Consider the following 20848-nt stretch of genomic DNA (forward strand, 5'->3'; position numbering starts at 1 on the left):
AGATCCAAGAAACTGTTGCAAAATCACAAGCTCTTCTCAGAAATAAGGGGAAGAAGAACTAACTCTGAAACCAGTAAATGAAATCCTGCATTGATGTGACAGTAAAAGTCATACTCATAAAACGCTTAGCTGAAAGGCCTCTCGATGGATATAGAAAAGGCACCAATATATTAATCTGAACAAAAATAGCATCTTGGCAAGTGCAAATGTATGTACAGGTGAGTAGTACATGTTCTGTTTTTCCAGAGGCTTCTGACAGCAGAAAACTTCTCCCAACAATTTCTGAACTCTCAAGTTCAGAACTGTTGTACAGTTTTATGAACTGCCCTCTGAAGAGAGGTGACTTCTCAAAGTCCCCTGGGTCAGTGAGTGTGATATCTGGAATTTGGTGTTCTAGACACACAGTCTCACTCTCTAAATCTCCACTGATGTAGTAGGATCTTCCAGCCAGCTGTGTTGCTGAGTTAGTTACAGTGGTTGCAAAGTTACCATTCCATGGCATGGCAATACATACTCAGTACATTTCAGCCTAAAAGATGACATAAATGTTAGCTGAACCTCCTTCATGTGTCTGCATAACTGGTAAGCTCCCCCTGGTCTCTTCCAAGGGTTAATTTTTTAGACTCACAGCTTGTTTTAGAATCAGCTTCAGTATTTTCCTGTCAGTCTCAAATATTTCAAGGTCTTTAGCCACTGGATTGTCACACTAGAGGCAGTTCAGACCTTTGTATTTGAAACTTGTAGCAAAATATTGACTCCTCTATTGTATTTTCCTGTTAGGAAGTTCAGGAGAGTTGTAATACCCTTGAGTATATTGTTTAAATTGGAATTAGAGCTTTAAATTTAAAAATAAATAAATAATTTAAATAAACCAGAGAAAAAGAAAACATGCATCAAGCAACCACAGATGCTCCAAAAGCTCCTGCTGTGTTAAATGTTGCAGGGAAACTCTCACAACAGTGATGCTTTCAAGGCAAAATACAGTGATATGCCCAAATAAAGCCAGTAGTTACTGCTATGCCAGGCAGAGTTGTCACTGAAAAATTTTCACCCTCTCTTGGCTACCTTTGTAAACCCACTGAAATTTCTCAATGTCCCCAGGCGCAGGGCTGCTGGGAGTTTGGCTTGGCTCAGTTTGGGTCCCAGTGTGGGCAGATGGAGGTGCAGGAGAAGTGAGCTGTTCTCCAGTGCTCCATGGGGTGCCAGTCAGTTCTTTTCTCCCCCTATTTGGCCTGTGCAAGGAGAAGATGATTTATTTTCCCATCACATAACAAAACAGGAAGAAAATAAAAATATAAATGTTTTAACCTGTCTGATTATTTTTCAGTGCTTGATGACTCAAATCAAACCTTGCTTTGTTTCTCTCCAGGCTCCTTTCACTTTCTTTGTCATGGATGTAGGAAGTCACTGATCTTTTCTATCTTTTTTGTCTTTCTTTTTGTATGTTCTCCTTCTGTCCATTCCATCTCCACTGCACCACTCCTGTATGCAGTCTTGCAACTCCCAAAAGGTAGGTTAAAACACTGCAGTCTCTGCACTTTGCTCATTCCTGCTGTCTTTGGCTTGTTGTTTTTTCCAAGGTGATCAATATTGCTAACATTGGGGCAGGAGAAGCAGGCCAGCAATCAGAGCACCAGATTGCTGTGCCACATCTCCAGAATACCCTCCTGCAAAGTTAGTTCATAGCACCTGCAAAGCTGTGAGAGCAGGGGTAGTGGGCCCAGGGGCACAGCAGAGTGGGAAAGAGTCCTGTACATGGAGAAAGTTCATGCTGGGATTATGGTTATGGCTATAAAAGGCCTTTATAATAATGGTCCTTTCTACTCTGGAAGAAAAAAATGTCATTTTTTTTAAACATCTCAACAGCTCGGAAGAGCTGTTAGGTATCATCCCAACTCCAAACCTGGTATATGCTGTTGCATTAGGTGTGAAATATAGTCAACTTTTTATCTTCTTTGGAAGCTTTCTGCAGTTAATTGGAAAATTTTTGGACTGACCCCAACTAGGCACACTCCTAAAAATGACCTGTCTCTATTCACAGTAGTTTATATTTGCTTTTAAGTAGGTTGGGAATTTTTAGAGCCAAGACAAGACTTTTTCTGTGTCAAGGAGGTCAGAGTTACTCAGCCGTAGAGCATTAATGGTTAATGAAGTCATTTATCAAGTCTTGGCCTGAAAAGTAAATCTTAAAGAACAAAACCCAGTGAATGGATTGTGATATCTGATAAGCGGAGAACTTGGAAAGAGAAAGGCTGCCCTGTGAGTATTAAATACCAGAGATGTTTGGGTTTAAATTCATGCCTTTGAGAATCCTCTGGCCTTGCTGCAGGTGCCCTGAGTTAACTTTAGTGAGTGATGAGCACTAACATCTGTACTAATTTATAAAATCAAAGCTGGAGTTAACTTCCTCATGTTTTCATGTTTGAAAGAACACCTTAAGAGACTTAGCAAAGCATGTTTCATACCGTAACTTCTTTGTTGAGGATTTTACCTCTGATAAATCAAAAATCTGTTAATCCCAGTCAAGCGAATCTTCAGCATCTGTGTATTATTTTTGCAGTTAGGTTGTTCTGAAAGTAGCAGAAAGGCTTGATTTATGCCTAGGAAGCAGTTTGGATTTAAGGGGACTTAGGGAGAGCAGGATGTCTGTTGACACTGATCTGGACACAGGATTAAGTTTCAGGCTTATATATCACAAATTACTTATATAGCTATTTATGACTGAAAAAGAAATCTCCTTTTACCCTACAATTATGCCCTCACTGAAATTATAATGGATTTCAAGATTAATGCATCTCCTCTAAGATTTGACCCAAGCCAGAGTAGAGAAGGAAGGTGCCATTCTGAGAGTAATCTTTGGAGTTGGGGATTTTTGGTTTTTTGAATAATACAGGGCACATCCACTTTGACAGGTGCCACTGCACGTCCTCAACCTTGGCTTTACCTTTGGGAGCTTTGAGGTCTCTGAAGCACATAGTATTAATGATAATAGCTGGAAAAGCAACATTTCTATGAAATTAGCAAACGCTGCTTTATTAAACAGTAATTGTGCTGGTTTTCAAATCTAATTCCTTGGAATAATAGCAGTTGAACAAGTCTTTCTAACATCAGCAATCAAGAGAAGGTTACCATGTCAATCCCAGTAACTGAGGAAAACACTAATGCAGGTAAAACCTTCTGAGTTTGTTCAGTCCTAGTGGTAGACTTTAATGCTGTCCAAATTTACTGGTCTCTCAAGCTGCAATGTTTTCACAGATGACCCAGAAAAGAGTGGAGTGGTGAAGGCTAAACTGAATTTTCCTCAGTAAATAAAAACCAAAACACTTGGGTTTTTTCATAGCCCACTTGTGTTCTGTTCATTTTCACTCATTTACTGCTTTGAAAAGCAACTACCAAAGTGAAGGAGATGATTTTCAGTGTCATTAGATAAATACTGTTAAAAATGAAGAGAATTAATACAGGTTAGATGTTTGTAACTACTTGCAATTAATACAGATTGGATACTTGTAACTAGTTGCAATCTGGAACTCCCCCCAGAAAAGTTATTTTTTTGCTCAGCAGCATGGAGTTTGGTTTGATAGGTGCAAGCTGTATGTGGCCACTTCTCAACACAGGGTCAGGTTTCAGTCTCAACCATCTGCAGCTGTGATTTGTTACTGGGAGATAACACATCATTTTGTTTCACATTCTTAGGCCATGTTCTTTGGTTTAACTAGATGGTGCCATTAAATAGAAAATTATTTACTGTGATAGTCAAAAGGCAGGAACTGTATGCCTGGTACAGTTTTAAATGGTCAATACAGTGGTAAATTCTTTCTAGTAAATCAGAAAGATCTGTTTGAAAAGGTGATACTCTGCCTGCAATAAAGAGTTGTGGGAAGGCACAGAGTACTGAAAGAGATGTGTTCAGAAGGCTGCTGAACAGGCTTTGAGAAGGGTTTGGGTAGGAAAGTCTTTAAATCAGGTTATAGTAGCCAGGAGAAAGAAAAGTTTGAAAGCAAAGATACTCTGAGTGAGAGCCTTTTGGAAAAAAGAACTGGAGTTTAGTTGCCCAAACAGTTCACAGAAATGTGAAAGATGTACAGTCCAGGTACACAAATAATTCTGAGGCTTGCTTGAGGTGTAAATTTAAACCTGTATTATTAAGTCTTAACCTATTTATCACCATTGCTTTTCTGCTGGAAATTCATTCTAATAAACAGTTGACTGCCCTAAATATTTTTTAATTCCTTAAATGTGGAGGGAGGAAAAATCTTAATTTCTGCTGAGCTGAAACCAAGTCTTAGTGTCTCAGCTCTGTTCCATAGTGATGTCAGTTTTAGCTGCAGACCTGCCAGAACACAGAGGATGGGACCTAAAGTAAGATTCTGAACATGGAGGTTCAAGGCTTAGTCCCTAATTTGTTTCAGTGGATCTCTCCTTTGCCTCAGATTGCTGTGTTTAAAAGTACAAATAATGTCCCTAGTCAGTGATACTGTAAGTTTTAAAACCCATAAATAGTTACAGCTTGCCTAATAGCTGCCCACAGAAGTTCCTTGCATTAAATAATGCAGGGTAGCAATGCAAAGATTGATTTCATTCATTTGGCTAAAATAAGCAGTAATGAATAGTCACTTCATTGAAAATGCTGACACCAAGGTGCCTACAGTGAATTCCAGAAAGCAGCTCCCAGTGTCTCCAAGCAGGCACTGCTCTGCATTGCAAATGCTGCTGATTTTTTGGTACTATGAGCATGAAAAATAAAAAGTTTATATCTTTTGTATGTTTTAGGGAGTGAACTAAGGTATCCAGATCCATGCAGATGTACAATACTGAGGGCCCCTTCATGATCATCAAACTGAGAGAAAAGAAATGTGTAATTGTCAGAAAAACCCATCAGAAATAGGCAAATACTTGCACCCAAACCCTTGCATGCAGAGCAAAGTAATAAAGCTTTATTTAACACCTGGCTGCCCAGTAATTCAGTGACTTGTGTAAATTCTGTGTCCTTGGCTGTCTCCATTGCATTTTAAGCATTTAACATAGACTGTGGAAGCAAATAACATCTAATTCCCAGGCTCTGGGTTTGCATGCTTGTTTAATTTGAGAAATGAAGACTGGTTAAGATGGTGATGATTGTTACCTTCAAGTGTTTAAAAGCCATGAATCAATCCTAACTGTATCAGACCCTTCTGGGGGGTACAGGGATTTCCTTCCCAGTGGCTCCATCTGTAACCACGATCCCAGGAACATGTTTGTTTCATAATGAAGTAGAAGTCATTGGTAATTACATGTTTCCAAGAGGTGGAACTTCTCAAAAGCTTCAAATATTTGCCTTGGATTAAAATTGCTTACCCTGGTAGTACTGATTCCTCTAAAGTTTCTGGGGGGTTTAGGAATTCTCTAGTCACACAATATGGGCAGGACTTCAGAGGTAGAAAAAATACTACCCTTTCCTCTCAGATCTTGTCTGTTTGTTTGGGTATTGTGTTCTCTGTGCTTAAACACAAGTGCCAGAGAGAATTAAAAACAACAAATATAAGGCCATGGTAATTTTTAGTGGCTCAGTGTTGTGTCCTCTGTGTGTAAAGGTGCAGGCCACAGCTGCCATACAGAGGAATAGAAAATACAGTCAAGCCAGATCTCTGCCTCTGAGGATTATGTTAAATTGAAGTAAGTTTATTACCTTCACCAGGTCACGACCACCTAACTCCGTGGACTGGAGCTTTGACCAATAATTTATATACTGGAGTCTGTTAGCATTCAGCTGTCTTCTCATGTTTCAGTTCAGTAATCTGAAACTTGTTAAATTATTGCTTCTCGGTGTTTTGTGTTGCATTTCTCAGGCAGAATGTGCACTTGGCAGTTCATGCTGAGAACTTCAAATCAGAAATTGTCAGTGTGAAGGAGATGCGGGATATCTGGTCATGGATCCCAGAGCGGTTTGCACTCTGCCAGCCCCTCCTGCTTTTCACCACCTTAGAACATGGCTGTAGTCTGAGCAGGTAAGGAAAACCTTCTTCTCTCTTCTCTACTGTAGGGCAGAAAGGAGCAACTGATAAGTATTTGCTGGATTGACAAAAAGCCCATTCTTAGTCAGGATTTGATCTGAAGAATATCATTAAGGATGGAATATAAATGTGACAAATTCCTGTTGCCTGTGGCATTTGACTGGGATATTTCCTATGCCATAACATTTTAAACTATTCAAGATCAATTGGAAAAGTCAAACTTGGATCAGTTCACAGATTCTGCAGGTCTGAGTCTGGTTCCTTAACGTTTGAATGGTTTAAGTCAGTGGCTGCTCTGCAGGCACTTTTGATAGATAACCACATTCATACTGATCCAAGGAAGAAGAGAACTGGAAACTGGAAATTACCTATGAATGATTGGGGGGTTTTCTAAGTGAGATAAACTAGATGTGAGTTGTCCTTGCACCTGGTATGGAACACTATAACCCTGTAGCCCCTAATAATGACTTTGACATCCGCAGGTACTGAGGCAGGGAGTGACCTGCTCTCCCAGCCTTATATGCCTATGAGGAAGAGCAAAAGCAAGCAAAGAGAATGCATCTCAGTTAATTTCCTTCAGGACCTAAAGCCCTTCAAACATGGTCATCAGTCCTAGGCTTTTACAATCTTTTAGGCTGTTTCAATTCAATATGCTGTAAAAGGCTGCAGTTCATCTAGGTAAGCTTCTAGTTATTCTTCAGAGACATAAACTGTACAGGGGACTGAGTAGAGAGCAACTGCTTGATAGTATTTGCTTACACTCAGCTATATTATTTACATGGACTGTATAAAGTATTTGCAGGAATATTCTCAGTCTTCAGGTGGTTTTTTGCCATGGCACCAGTTGGAGAAGGAGGCAGTGCCTGACGTTGAGGAGGAAAGGAGCTGCAGTTGGTGGCAGTGGAGTGCTCACTTTGTTGTGCTCTGCACTTCAGGTTCTATTCCCACAGCGAGGGACATGAACCAACTCTGCTCCTCATCAAGACAACAGCGAAAGAGGTGAGTGAGGCAAAAGACAAGTGATTAAATTGGTGTTTGGGCAGTCTGTAATACTGTGCTGCAACACACAGCTGTTTATAATAAAAGGAATAAGCAAGCTTTGGCTTGGTTTTGTTAAGAATCCATGCTTTAAATTATTCTATTTGTTGGTTATAGAACTATGTGTTCTTGGGCAGACCTTGCAAACCAGGTCTTGGTTAACTGCTTTTTCTCTTGCAAGTAGTGTGGGGTGATGGACTAAAGTAGCTCATTTTGCTCTTGGACAGACTGAAATGCAGAACCAGAGGGACAGAGTGGGAATTGTGCTAAAGTTATGATTCATAGAAGACATTTTCATTTTCTCAAGGATATGAGGGAAGAAAGTAGCAGAATTTAAATGGTATGAATAATGTTAGACTACATGATGTGAAAACAAAAGCCTTAGTTCATCTCATTCTTGATTGGGAAAAAAATAAGCCAAGAAAGCTCTGAGAACCTGAGGAGGAGTGCACATGTCCCTTTTTTCTGCTCCTGTGTGTGACAATATTGGACAGCATAATATGAAAACAGCAACATGGTTGTTTAAAAAATTAATAACTAACCAAGAAGTCTTCCCAGAACCTTCTCAGGAGGGCACACACGAACTTCCTGTAATGGTGTTGTTGTCTGTGCCACTGTACATGACTTTGAAATATTCTTTATATAACATTAAGCTATTACTGCAGCCTTTATTCCTGCTTATTACTGTGGGCTTTATTCCTGTCTATATAGAATCACACAGAATTACTGGGTTGGAAAAGACCTCAAAGATCATCGAGTCCAACCCAACCCCAACACCTCAACCAAACCCTGGCACCCAGTGCCACATCCAGGCTTTTTTTAAACACATCCAGGGATGGTGACTCCACCACCTCCCTGGGCAGAACATTCCGGAACTTTCTCACTCTTTCCATAAAAAACTTTTTCCTAATATCCAACCTGCATTTCCCTTGGTGCAATTTGAATCTGTGTGCTCTGGTTCTGTCAGTGCTGCCTGGTGAAAGAGACCAACCCCAGCTGAGCACAGGCACCTTTCAGGGAGTTGTAGAGAGTGATAAGGTCACCCCTGAGTCTCCTTTTCTCCAGGCTGAGCACCCCCAGCTCCCTCAGTGGTTCCTCAGAGGCCTTCAGTGTTGCCAGCCCCTCTCCAGCCTCGTTGCCCCCTCTGGATGTGCCCAAGCGTCTCAATGTCCTTCCCAAACTGAGGGCGCAGAGCTGGACACAGCGCTCGAGCTGTGGCCTCCCCAGTGCTGAGTACAGGGCAAGGATGAGCTCCCTGCTCCTGCTGGCCACAGCATTCCTGCCACAGGCTGTTGGTGCAGGATGATCCATTCCTGATCCAGACCAGGAGCCGTTGGCCTTCCTGGCCCCCAGGGCTCACTGCTGGCTCACGTTCAGCCGGCTGCCAACCAGGACCCCCAGGTCCCTTTCCACTGGGCACTGTCCAGCCACCCCGTGCCCAGACTAAAACATTGCAGGGGATTGTTGTGGCCAAAATGCAGGACTGGGCACTTGGGCTGATTAAACTTCATCCTACTGGACTCTGCCCGTCCCTGTGGGCTCTGTTCAGGTCTCCCTGCAGAGCCCTCCTACCTTCCGACAGATGGACGCGCGCTCCCAGCTTAGTGTTGCCTGCAGATTTACCAATTAAAATCTCAATCCCCTCATCCATGTCATCAATAAAGATACTGAACAGGGCTGGCCCCAGCACAGAGCCCTGAGGGACACCCCTGTGCCTGGCTGCCAGCAGGATGCAGCAGCGTTCACCACCACTCTGGCCCTGCCATGCAGCCAGTTCTGAGCCCAGCACAGAGTGCTCCTGTCCCAGCCCTGGGCTGCAGCTTCTCCAGAAGTGTGCTGTGGGACACAGTGCCAAAGGCCTTGCTGGAGTCCAGGTATACAACATCCACAGCCTTTCCTGCATGCACCAGGCAGATCACCTGGTCATAACAGGAGGTCAGGTTGGTCAGACACGCCCTACCCCTACTAAACCCCTGCTGGCTGGCTCTGCTAGCCTGCCCATCCTGTAAGTGCTGTGTGGTGACACTTAGTATAAACTGTTCCATTACCTTACTGGGTACTGAGGTACTAGTTACCAGAATCCTCCTTCCCACCCTTGTTGTGAATGGGCATCACACTGGGCAGCTTCCAGTCATCTGGAACCTCACCAGTGAGCCAGGACTGTTGGTAAATGATGGAGAGCAGCTTGGCAAGCTCATCTGCCAGCTCCCTCATCACCCTGGGGTGGATCCCATCTGCTCCCGGGGATTTATGAACATCCAAGCAGCTCAGCAGTTCTCTGACTGCCTCCTCCTGGATAACAGGGGGCCCATTCTGCTCCCTGACCCCATCTACCAGCCCAGGAGCACAGCTGGGGACAAGCCATCTCCCCACTAAAGACTGAGGCAAAGAAGGTGTTAAGCCCCTCTGCCTTCTCTTCACCTGCAGTTACTGTATCTCTGCAGGATGGCTGTCCATGAACAGGCCCATTTCTGCTCTTATTTACATCTACGCAATGCTCACCCTCCAGGCCATTTCATAGTTCTGCATGTGGTTTATGTCCCTTCAGGCCTGTGTTGAAATGCAAGTGGCTTATGGAATGCCCCTGGTATCTGAAGGGTAGAGGAGGGAACAATTCTTTTGCTTCTTGTTTTGGAACCTGTCAAAAGTCTGGCTTTGTAAGGGATTCTGTTTTTTTATAGGATGGTTTGTTCCTTACCCCTCAAAAAACCATATATTAGCCAAAACAAACAAGCAAACAAACAAAAACTAGGAGAAAAAAATGGGGTTTTTTTTCATGCTTATGGATTTGGAGGGGTTTTGCAAAGGGTTGTTCATCCTTTATTCGTATGTCTATGGTTAACTTTTAGAATGAGGGAAATTTGCCTTCTGATTTTCTGCCTCTCATATGCATCAGGCATATCACATCAAATGGACTTCTGGATCATTTAGATTTAATTCTAAATCTGAATTTACATTTAAATCTAAATACAGATTTATCTATATAAAAGAAATCTGATCTTCAGAAATTTTGTCCTAGGAGCTCTGCTTGTAATGCTTGTGGAGGCCAAACAGCAAATGTACCGTAGAACAATTCTGTATAATCATAATTGTTTTTCTGATTTCTAGGGGGGTAAGCACAGATGCCTTCATCCCACTTTTGGAGCTTCATTGTTTCCTCTGTGTGCACATGCCAGTGATGTGTGCTGCTGGTAGCAAAAACTTCTGGTGCAAACACAAGACTGCAGAGACCAGCTCAGCCCTCAAAGGGTGCTTCTCCTTTATTGGAGACTAGAGGCCCCCATGTGGTTTGAGTGGATGCTCTAAATATCTGAGCTAGTTCAGCATTTGCTTAGCTGAGCTGGCTTTAACCTATACTTTGAAATGTAAGAAAGCCACCAAGCCACCACTGTTTGACTAAAAAGTGTTCAGGCAGAGCTGCTCATACTGTAACTTTGGACAGCTCTGCTGCTGTGATTGCCAGAGTGAGTGAGTAGGAGTCAGGCTGTACAAGCCTGGAGTGATCTTTATTTTGGTACCTGAGGTTGTGTTAGAAAATTGTGTTTAGAAAATTTCTCTTTTAAGGCATCGGAGGTATGAAATAATCTGTGACACTCTTAGGATTTAGAGGTAACCAACAGCTTTAAAGCAGCTTAAATCTGTCTTTAGATATAAGTGCTTGTGCTGCTTTAATCCACTGGTGTAGAAACTCTGAAACTCAAACTGAAGTAAAGCCTGCATTTGCTCTCTGAAATATCAGTATCAGTGGGTTTAACACACTTTTTTTTTCAATGGGAAGCCTGACTGTGCTGTCTGTGCCAGGTCTGTGGGGCTTACCTGTCCACTGACTGGAGCGAGCGCCGGCGAGGAGGGAACAAGCTGAGTTTCTTTGGAACGGGCGAGTGCTTTGTGTTTAGGGTGAGTAAAATTTCGTTGTTGCTGCCCAGTACCCAGACAGAACAACTGTACTGGTTAGCTGTCACCTCCCTTCCACTTCAAGAGGCTGGATTATGTGGAGGAAAAATTTTACTTTTAAGTTTTGTGGTGACTCTTTTTCTCCCCTTGCACAGAACATTTTCTAAAAAGATCATAGAATCATCAAGATTGAAAAAGACCTTTAGGATCATGAAGTCCAATCGCCAACCCAGAAATACTATCATGTTCATGAGTAAACTATGTCCCCAAGTGCCACATCCACACATTTTTTGAACACTTCTAAGGATGGTGTTGTGGTTTGACACTGACTAAATGCCAGGCACCCATGAAATCTGCTCACTCACCCTCTCCTGCTACAGCTGGGCAGAGGAGAGAAAATTTAACAAAGGATTCATGAGTTAAGGACTGGGGAAAAAAACGCTCCAAAAGCAAAACAGGCTCAGCTTAGAGATATAGAGTGAAATTATAATTAACAAGATCAGAGCAGGAAAATTAGAAGTAAATTAAGCCCTTAAAAACACCTTTTCCCCCAACCCCTCCCTCCTTCCCGCCAACAGTGCAACAAGACAGGGCCTGGAGGGTTTGGTCAGTTCATCACCCCAGGTTTTCTTCCACTGCTCAGGGAGAGGGGTCCTTGCCCTGCAATGCTGTGGGGTCCCTCCCACATGAGTCAGTTCTCCATGAATTCTGCAGTGTGGTTCCAGTCTCTGTGGTTCCAAGCAGCAGCTCCCTGCAATCTGCTGCAACATGAGCCCCTCCCACAGACACACAGTGTCCCCAAACTGCTGCAGCGTGGGTCACTCTTCCACGGGGTGCACTCCTCCCAGGATAGGCTGCTCCAGCCTGGAAGCAAGGGCCCCCTCTCTCCACCAGGTCTGCAAGGGGCTCACAGCCTCCACCAGTACCCACCTGCTCTGGCCTGGGCACCTCCCACACAGGCTGCAGGTGGATCTGCATCCCCGTGGATCCCCACGGGCTGTGGATGGATCTCTGCATCCCCATGGACCCCCACGGGCTGTGGGTGGATCTGCATCCCCCTGGATCCCCACAGGCTGTGGGTGGATCTGCATCCCCCTGGATCCCACAGGCTGCAGGTGGATCTCTGCATCCCCATGGACCCCCATGGGCTGTGCATGGATCTGCATCCCCATGGACCCCACAGGCTGTGGGTGGATCTCTGCATCCCCATGGACCCCACAGGCTGTGGGTGGATCTCTGCATCCCCCGTGGATCCCCACAGGCTGTGGGTGGATCTGCATCCCCATGGACCCCCACAGGGTGTGGGTGGATCTCCATCCCCATGGATCCCCACAGGCTGTGGGTGGATCTCTGCATCCCCATGGACCCCACAGGCTGTGGATGGATCTGCATCCCCATGGACCCCCACAGGGTGTGGGTGGATCTCCATCCCCATGGATCCCCACAGGCTGTGGGTGGATCTCTGCATCCCCATGGACCCCACAGGCTGTGGATGGATCTCTGCATCCCCATGGACCCCCACAGGGTGTGGGTGGATCTCCATCCCCATGGATCCCCACGGGCTGTGGGTGGATCTCCATCCCCATGGACCCCCACAGGGTGTGGGTGGATCTGCATCCCCATGGACCCCACAGGCTGTGGGTGGATCTGCATCCCCATGGACCCCCACAGGCTGCAGGTGGATCTGCATCCCCATGGACCCCCACAGGCTGCAGGTGGATCTGCATCCCCATGGACCCCACAGGCTGTGGGTGGATCTGCATCCCCATGGACCCCCACAGGCTGCAGGGTGACAATCTGCTTCACCACTGCCTGCAGAGGAATCTCAGCTCCAGCACCTGGAGCACCTCCTTTCCCCTCCTTGGTTATCACAGAGGCGTTACCTCCATTTCTAACTGGCCCAGCCTTGGCCAGCAGCATGTCCATCTTCAGAGACATCAGGGATTGGCTCTGCTGGGCATGGTGGAAACTTCCAGCAGCTTCTCACAGAAGCCACCTCTGTGGCCTCCCCACTATCAAGAACCAGGGTGTGCAAAACCGACACAGATAGTCACTCTACCCCTGGGCAGCCTGTGCCTGTGCCTGACAACCATTTCAGTGCAGAAATTTTCACAATATTTAAACCTTCCCAGGCACAACTTGCAGCCATTTCCTCTTGTCTGTCTCTTGTTAACTGGGAGCAGAGCCTTACCCCAACGGACTCCACCCTCCTTTTATGCAGCTGTAGAGAAAGATGATCTAGAGAAGAGAGATGTACTAAGGTAACCCGGGAGTTATTGCATCATTTCTTCAACCACCTAAAAAGCAAAGGAATCAAGGATAACATCTGGCCTAAAAGAAAGATTGAGCCAAGCTTTACTGCTGACTGTGCAGGTGGAGACTGAGGTGCTGGAATGTTCTTTTCTGAGCAGAACTCTGTGTAGTGTGCGTGCACTAATGTCAGCTCTGCCCTTTTCTGCCTCTCTGCAGCTGCAGCCAGAAGTGGAACGCTACGAGTGGGTGATCATAAAACACCCAGAACTAGCCTCGACTGGATCAGAGACAGAAAACCATGCCCAGCCAGCTTCTACCACCCTTTCCTCCAGCAGCATTCCCTCAGATCCTTCAGATCGCCTTTCTCCCTTCTTAGCAGCCAGGCACTTCAACTTGCCTTCCAAAACAGCCTCCATGTTCATGGCTGGCAGCAGTGAGTGCATCATTGTAGGTGAGTCCGTGTGAGAATTCGAGCGCAGATCCTACCCCATCTCTTCCTGTCCACCTTAGATAGATGGTAAACATGTACCCTGTAAACATGGTGCCTGACCCCTTTATCTATTTCAGTATCACCACAGGTAGAGATAAAATTGCCCAAAACCTGACATCATTTCTAAACCAAAATTTTCTGTGGTAAAAACTGCATACAAGCATTTTAGAGAAGAGAGTAACTCGTGGCTTTAAGTATAGCCATTACTTCATACTGCCTAATTCACAATGAGAAGTAGTTCTCAAAAAGGACCTTACTTTTTCATCAAGGTTTTTGAAACACAGAGTAAGCTATAAAACATGTTAATTCTCCAGGAACTTTATTGGATCTGTGGTGCTGCTGACTTTGGCAAAAATCTGCTTAGTAAGGTTGTCACTTAAATGGGATTTACAAGGAACAGATCTAAAATCATAGTTGTCATTTTCCCAAAAGTCTTTACTTGACACTTGTTAGGAGAGCAACTAGCCTATAATTTCCTCTGTAATGTCAAGTGTTGGCTGGTTTCCCACTTGGCAGCATGTGCTCTAATCATACAATCATGGAATTGTTTAGGTTGGTGTTATGGTTTGGGCCTGGCAAAGCCAGAGCCCCCATGAGTATACCTCCTCCCTGAGGTCTGCTGTGAGATGTGACCAGGAAATGAGCAAAGCAGGCTCCAACTTAAACATAAAGAAAAGTTTATTAACTAAACTACACACACAATTACTAAACTACACACACAAAAAAAAAAGAAAACACAAGGAGAATGAAAACTACACAGAAACACTTCCCCGTCCTCCTCCAGATCCCCAGTACAATTCATTTCCCAAAATTATCCACACTCGGTCTGGCACCACCCTTTAGAAAATCAAACCTTCAGCTCATGAAGAGTAGACGGAGTCCTTCCTTGTGCCACGGACTTCTTGTCACATTAGCGCTGCCCGGAGTCCTGCTATCTTGTGACATCTCCTTTCCATGCCAAGGTGCTCTCACCACCAGGCATGGGATGGGGCAGAGGCCTGCTTTCAGGGTGGGCCTTTTTAAGGATGCCTCGTCTCGTTCCAAGCAGAGCACACTCTCATCTCTGGGACCTTTGTCCCCCCCATTTCTTCTACACCCCCTGGGGCTGAGAGGTCTCAACACCAAACTCTCTTGGCTCCAAGCCTCCGCTTCCCCCTGCAATGCAGCCTCTGTATCACCAGGAAACAGTCCATGGATATACAACAAAAGAGTCCAGCAAAATTGCCACTCCATCTTCCTCCATTCCTTAAACATCTCTCTTTCTCTCTGCCAGACCCCCTTACTGGCCTGTTTCTTCCTTCATCCTCCACTCTTATCCCTTTCCTAGGAAAGGTAATGTTCTGTGAAGTTCTCACTATCCACAAGGGTTAAAAGCTCTCCCAGGCAGCTGGGCTGCTCACAGCCCCCCCCCTTCTCCTCCCAGCCGTGCTGCCGGCACATGATATCAAGTTTCAAGGTAACAGCACAGGCTGCATTCTCTCCGTCTCCAAAAAGTGGGGGGTGTAAACAGGTCGCTTGGTGCCCCCTCCACCCTTCCACCGGGTCCGGCCTACCTTAGATGATGGGCCACGTGGCTTTCCCCTCCCCCAGCCCAGCAGCAACTGGGCCGGGGGAGAGAGACCCAACTCCTTCACGCTGGAAATCCCAAGAGGGCTCTGAAGGACAAGAGCCCTGCTTTTAACTCCTTGGGTTTGTAGTCTCAAGAGGCGGATACAATACCCCACTGGTCAAACCAGGTGCTCATCTTAAAATCCGACCACCCATTGGTGACTACAGCAAAAACAACATATCCCAGATGTCCCATTTCTGGTCAAGCCACGACAGTTGGAAAAGCCCTCTAAGACCATCAAGTCCAGCCATTTCCCCAGCACTGCCAAGGCCACCACTAACCCATATCCCCAAGTGCCACATCTACATGGCTTTTGAACATTTCCAGGGATGGTGACTCCACCACTGCCCTGGGTAGCCTGTTTAAGTGCCTGACCACCCTTTCAGTGCAGAAATTTTCCCAATATCCTACCTAAAAAATCCCTGGTGGTTGAGGCATTTTCCTCTTGTCCTGTCACTTGGTCCTTGGGAGCAGAGCCCAACCCCCATCATGTTCCACCCTCCTTTCAGGGAGGTGTGGAGTGTGATGTGTCCCACCAGCTCTTTCTACCAGCTTTAGGTAAGGGAGTCACTTATATTTACTGTATACTACACTACACTATACAGGCTTGGGTAGCAGATACATGGAAGTGAGTGTTGGACACAGCTCCAGCTGTGGACCAGAATTCCCACCCTTTTGATTCTTCAGATGGCTTTAGTAACTGTTCTTTGATGGTTGCCCAATAAGCAATAGGGAATCTTCCTTTTTGTTCTCCTAACATATTTCTGTCTAACTTTATTTCACTTCTCTGTTTTCTGACTGAAAGCTCTGTGAACCTTGACATAGACCCACAGATAACCAAAATGCTTTTAACACGTACATGGTTTATAATTATTTTGAAGACCAAGCCAGTGCTGTTACTTACTGATCTTGTTGTTCTCCCAGCTTTGATTTTTGACTACTAACAGAATTATTTGGTTTTCCTTTAATGGAGAAAAATTTGAAGTTGTAGCTTCTGATATCCTCCAGCACTGAAGTACAAATCTCAAATGCAGGTAACTTTTCTTCTTGCTGAGTTGCATTACTTTTCTTTATCACCATTGAAAGAAATCATTCAGTTCTGGTATTATCATTAAAAGCCTATACATCTGATCCTATACTGTTACATCTGAAGACAGCAAGCAGACATTACTGAGGGCTTCCAGTTATTCCCCATGGGAAAAGCACTAAAATATCTGTACAGCTGTTTCCCATGCCAAGAAATGTGGAGATATCCTTACCCTGTCTTTGTCTCTTCCCAGGAGGTGGTGATGGCCAGGCTCTGTACCTTGATGCAGATCTGAACCACGGGAGAACCAGCCACTGCAACACTTTCAATAACCAGCCACTGTGTTCTGAAAGCTTCCAGATCTCCATCCTGGAAGTGTGGGGCTTCAGGGACACCATGAATGGTTGATGTGACTATCATTAATCAGCTAGTTTTTCAGTTGTCCAAGGGAAATTCTGATACAGGAGCTAAGTTAGAACATCCTTTCTGCTGGGCTCAGTGCTGTGAGTCATTCCTAAGTGGTGCACTTGGATGCAGGCCTAATTGTTTACTCTTACTTTATTTAAGACAGGTCAAGGTGAAGTAATGTATCTGGTTAAGTGTTTGTCTCTTTACCTCTAGAGATCTGTATTCAGGGACTGTTGGTAAAAATGAAAATGTGATGAATTCAGAGCCATGCTAGATAGATACAGGCCCTAATCATGGGATAGGTTTGAGTCCACAGTTGCTCAGAGGCACAGCCCTGGCTGAGCTGTGCTGCAGAGCTCTGAGCCACTGGCACCAGTAGCTGGCCTGAGCCGGGAATATCAAATGTCTCCTCACAGGGAGCACTGGTGACCTCAGATCTGACATAGAAGAGTAGTTCATAAAAGTGCTTCCCTCCTATGAGCAGATGTTGTATAGACAAATCAGTACCATTAAGTTATGAAGCTCTTCATTCACACCAGAACCATGATTGCTGATCTTCTTGTACCAAAACCTTTGACATGTTCCAGTTGCATATGTTAGAGCAGTCTGCCTCAGAGAAAGGCATCCAGACTGGACAGTGATATGTCCAAGTCTTGATTTTGTTTACATTCCTATTCCATATCAGTATGATGACTTCTGAGTGACTCCCTGTGTCAGGCAGCTGAAAGCCAGAGAGTATCTGCAGTGCCCAGAAATGTTCATTTCCTCATCTTTCCTGGGAACTGAAATGAAGCTTTAAATCTGAAAATGACTGTGCTGATATTTCTGTGTGTTTGGGGAATTAGACCTGGTGATAGTGGGAACTTAATCCTGTCCCCTCAAGGAAAGAAAGGAAGGCAGGAGGCAAATCTGGGAGTGAATGGATTCCTCAGGAGAACTAGAGGCCACACTGTTTCTCCAGATGTCTTCCCAGTGATGAGATCCCTCCTGAGAAGCTAACAGTTTTCTTCCTGTATATTCTGGTAGGGTTTGGGTGATGAAAAGAGGCTTTGCTCATTCTTGAGCATTCCTGCATTCTCTGCAGGCATGCCCTGTGTCTGGAGACAATTCCCTAGAGTCTTTATCCAAAAATTGCACTATCTGTTGTGGAAATTCTCCCACATGAAGCACAAATACATAAACATCGGTGAGTAGTCCACAGTATACAACAGGATGCTCAGAGCTTCAGTGAGTAACTCACTAGTAAGATTTATCACAACAGGGAAAATGAAGGGAAAGAGAAATTGCTGATTTTCTAAACAGTTCAATCTAAAAAATTGCTGTAGAGTGGGATTTTTACTTAATGTTATTGCTATTTAAGCTTGAAGTTCATTAAAAGAAAAAATTTAATAATGTTAAAAACTAGGTTGGACAAGGTCACATTCATATTCAGAGGTCTGAGGTGAGTTTTTGGTCATGCTGGCTTGTCCAGCTTGCCAGCCATGACAGTGCCTCATGGCTTGGGAAAGAGTTGCCTCTTGCAGAGTATGTGAATAAACTTGGCAAAAATAAGATTTGCTTTTTAAGATGCCATTTTGAATTTTTGTCAAAGTAACTCTTTGAAAAATTAGCCTATGTGCAGAACAGTTTAAGATGTCTTTTGAACCATTTGTATTTGCAATTGGATTCTCTCACCCTGCCTGAGGGTCAGCATTGGGCCTCCCTTTCTCCTTCCCACACAGTGAGTTCTGCCCAGTTGTCTTTCCACAGGTTTACCATAGGCTTGATTGAACTGCAAGAGGTAATTCAGTTATACTGTTATGTTTTGATGTGGAAGAACTCAGTCATATCTGGCTTTTTGCAAACACTGGCTGATGCTGCCTTCTATTTTTCCAAGCCACCCATGTCTCTTTGCCCTTGCAGGTATCTCACAAGCTTCCTCAGACAAAAGAAATCACTCAGAAAGTACAGATTCTACTTAGTGTAGGTGGGATTTCAGTTTGGTTTGCATCTCCTGTTTTGTGCTTGTCTGAGGAGGTGCCCTTGGGAACAAAAAGCAACTCAAAAACACAATAGTAATAATTTCCAGCTTGTTGTCAGAAATTCCCTGGAGCTGTGTGTTGGTAGGATTTGTGGGAGTGTAATGTTCTACTCCAAATGAATAAATTTTATCTGCAAAAACTTGGCTGCATCTGGCAGTGTGATGGGATTTCCTCGCTCCCATCCCTGCTGGGTGCAGCTATGTCAAAACCTTGTCTTAAGCCATATCTGAGAAACATTCCAAAACATGTTCTTTCCCTGCTCTGTTCTTGGTGCACAGAGCACCAAGATTTGAGTGTTTAGAATCTGAAATAACTGCTGGTTCCTCAGAAACTCATCATAAGATACCAGTGTGAGGATCCAAGGAGCAGGCCTGGGACTGGTTTGGCTTGGTGAAGTACTGCCCTACCACAGCCACCATGTGGGACTGATCTGTGTGCTTTGAACTGGAATAGCCTGGATGAGCAAGAAGCAGCAATAGTCCAGGGAGAGCAGTTCTACAGTGCTGCAGCAACTTCACACAATCCTTGTGTTCAGTAAAAATGGATATTCTTTGTCATGTGCAAGTCCTCATCCATCATTGCTGGTGTGGTTGTGAGACACCTTAGAAGAGCAGCGTTTTGACTTGGTTATCTTTCCAGTAGCAGAGAGGCATTTTTCCTGTCTGTTTAGTTAAGTTGTTGCTGACTAACTGTATATCTAAGTTCAAACCCTTTGTTTCATGCAAAACTCTTGAGATGGAGGCCACAGGCTGGTTTTGAAGACAATGGCTACGATGGACCCCTTATCAGAAAGTGGAGTTATCTCAAGTACTCCAGCCATGAAGTGCTTTAGTCAGGTGTTACTAGCAGCTCTGCACACCTGTTGAAGTAGGCTGTAATCCCTGTTTGTGATCCTGCTGGCAGCAGCAAGAGTGCCAGAGTTACGGGATGGGCTTGGGCTGGGAGCTGCAAGCTAGGGTTGCCACAGTTCTGTGAGAGCATCTGTGCTTTCCTGAAAAGCTGCTTTTTGCTTTGTCATATTCCTTGAAGGCAGAAAACATTAGAAACTCCTGACATCAGAAACCTGACTTCACTGTAAATGGCAACCAAAGTGTTTGCAGACCATGGGAACTGGATCCAGCTGCAGCCAGGCTGGACAGACTTCACTGCACCTGAGATGTCTTTCCTGCAGCTCCTGCACTTTGCCACACTCCTTTTTCTGATGCAGCATGTTAATCAACCTCCTGTTAATAGAGACAAATCAGCCAAGGGAAGGGAAAAATTCTCCTTTCCTCTTTGATGACATATCTGAAGTCAAAATGGAGTGAGGGTCAGTACTGTTCTTTGAAGAGTTAAACCATGCCAATAGAGATCTGTGGTGAGCCACAGAGGGGTGACGTGCAGATCCATGAACTGCTCTTCATGTGTGTGTATTGAAATGGTGTACCTTTGCCCTTGGAAATCCATCCTCATTTTTTGTGGAGCATCATCTCCTGTGCCCATGGGGACACTGATGCCGCAGTCAGGAGCTGACCCACAGCTGTGGCACTGCAAGAGCTGGGTTCCTGCCAGTGGCACTGAGTCAGGCTGTTGGGTACAGCTGAGGTGTGGGCACCTGGCTGTTCTGCAGCTCTCTGTCATGGATTTCAGACTATTCAGAGTCAGAATGAATGTGTGTGTACTATTTGGGGTGATGTTCTCTTCAGATGAGTGGTGATGTGCTGCCGAGTTGGTTTTCTACCCTATATTGGAATCATGCCCTATGTCAATGGTATTTTTGTCACTGTGCAGAATCTTGGGTATTAAAGGTATTTGACTGTGGAGTCTGCTGGCTTTGTCCTTTATTCTTGTCTTTTCCTTCCTGTAGGGCTCATAGCAAAAGGCACCCTGAAACCGAGAGAAACCTGGAATGTGTGTTCTCTGACAGAGCTTTCACTGTGGTGAGGTGGTGACATGGTTCCTGATCATTTCAGATCTCACAAGACTTCCCCTGAGATCAGGTGTCAGACTGACTCTGAAGTCTCTAGATAGCCAGTTCTGACATGAGCCTTCTTCCCTTTGCAGGGCCAGAGAGCATGGTTTGCTCCAGCCCAGCCTAGGTTTAAAATGGAGGTTAGGGGTGTCCTCTGGCCACCAGCA

The 20848-nt window shown here is 44.9% G+C and overlaps 1 protein-coding gene across 4 annotated transcripts in view; it reads left to right on the forward strand.

Annotated features, from left to right (window-relative positions):
* Positions 1-20530, forward strand: part of TBC1D24 (TBC1 domain family member 24) — a 38675-nt gene extending 18145 nt beyond the window's left edge. For 3 of the 4 annotated variants that reach the window (XM_058035691.1, XM_058035690.1, XM_058035692.1), the window contains exons 4-9: positions 1493-1510; positions 5826-5984; positions 6926-6989; positions 10830-10925; positions 13392-13626; positions 16555-20530. In XM_058035691.1, the coding sequence (XP_057891674.1) occupies positions 1493-1510; positions 5826-5984; positions 6926-6989; positions 10830-10925; positions 13392-13626; positions 16555-16709 (727 nt within the window). In that variant the 3' untranslated portion in view covers positions 16710-20530. The remainder of the gene's footprint in view (positions 1-1492; positions 1511-5825; positions 5985-6925; positions 6990-10829; positions 10926-13391; positions 13627-16554) is intronic. The other variant, XM_058035693.1, reaches the window with a different exon arrangement.
* Positions 20531-20848: the final 318 nt, after the last annotated feature.

This window comes from Melospiza georgiana, chromosome 16, assembly GCF_028018845.1.
Source record: "Melospiza georgiana isolate bMelGeo1 chromosome 16, bMelGeo1.pri, whole genome shotgun sequence".
Classification (NCBI taxonomy): domain Eukaryota; kingdom Metazoa; phylum Chordata; class Aves; order Passeriformes; family Passerellidae; genus Melospiza; species Melospiza georgiana.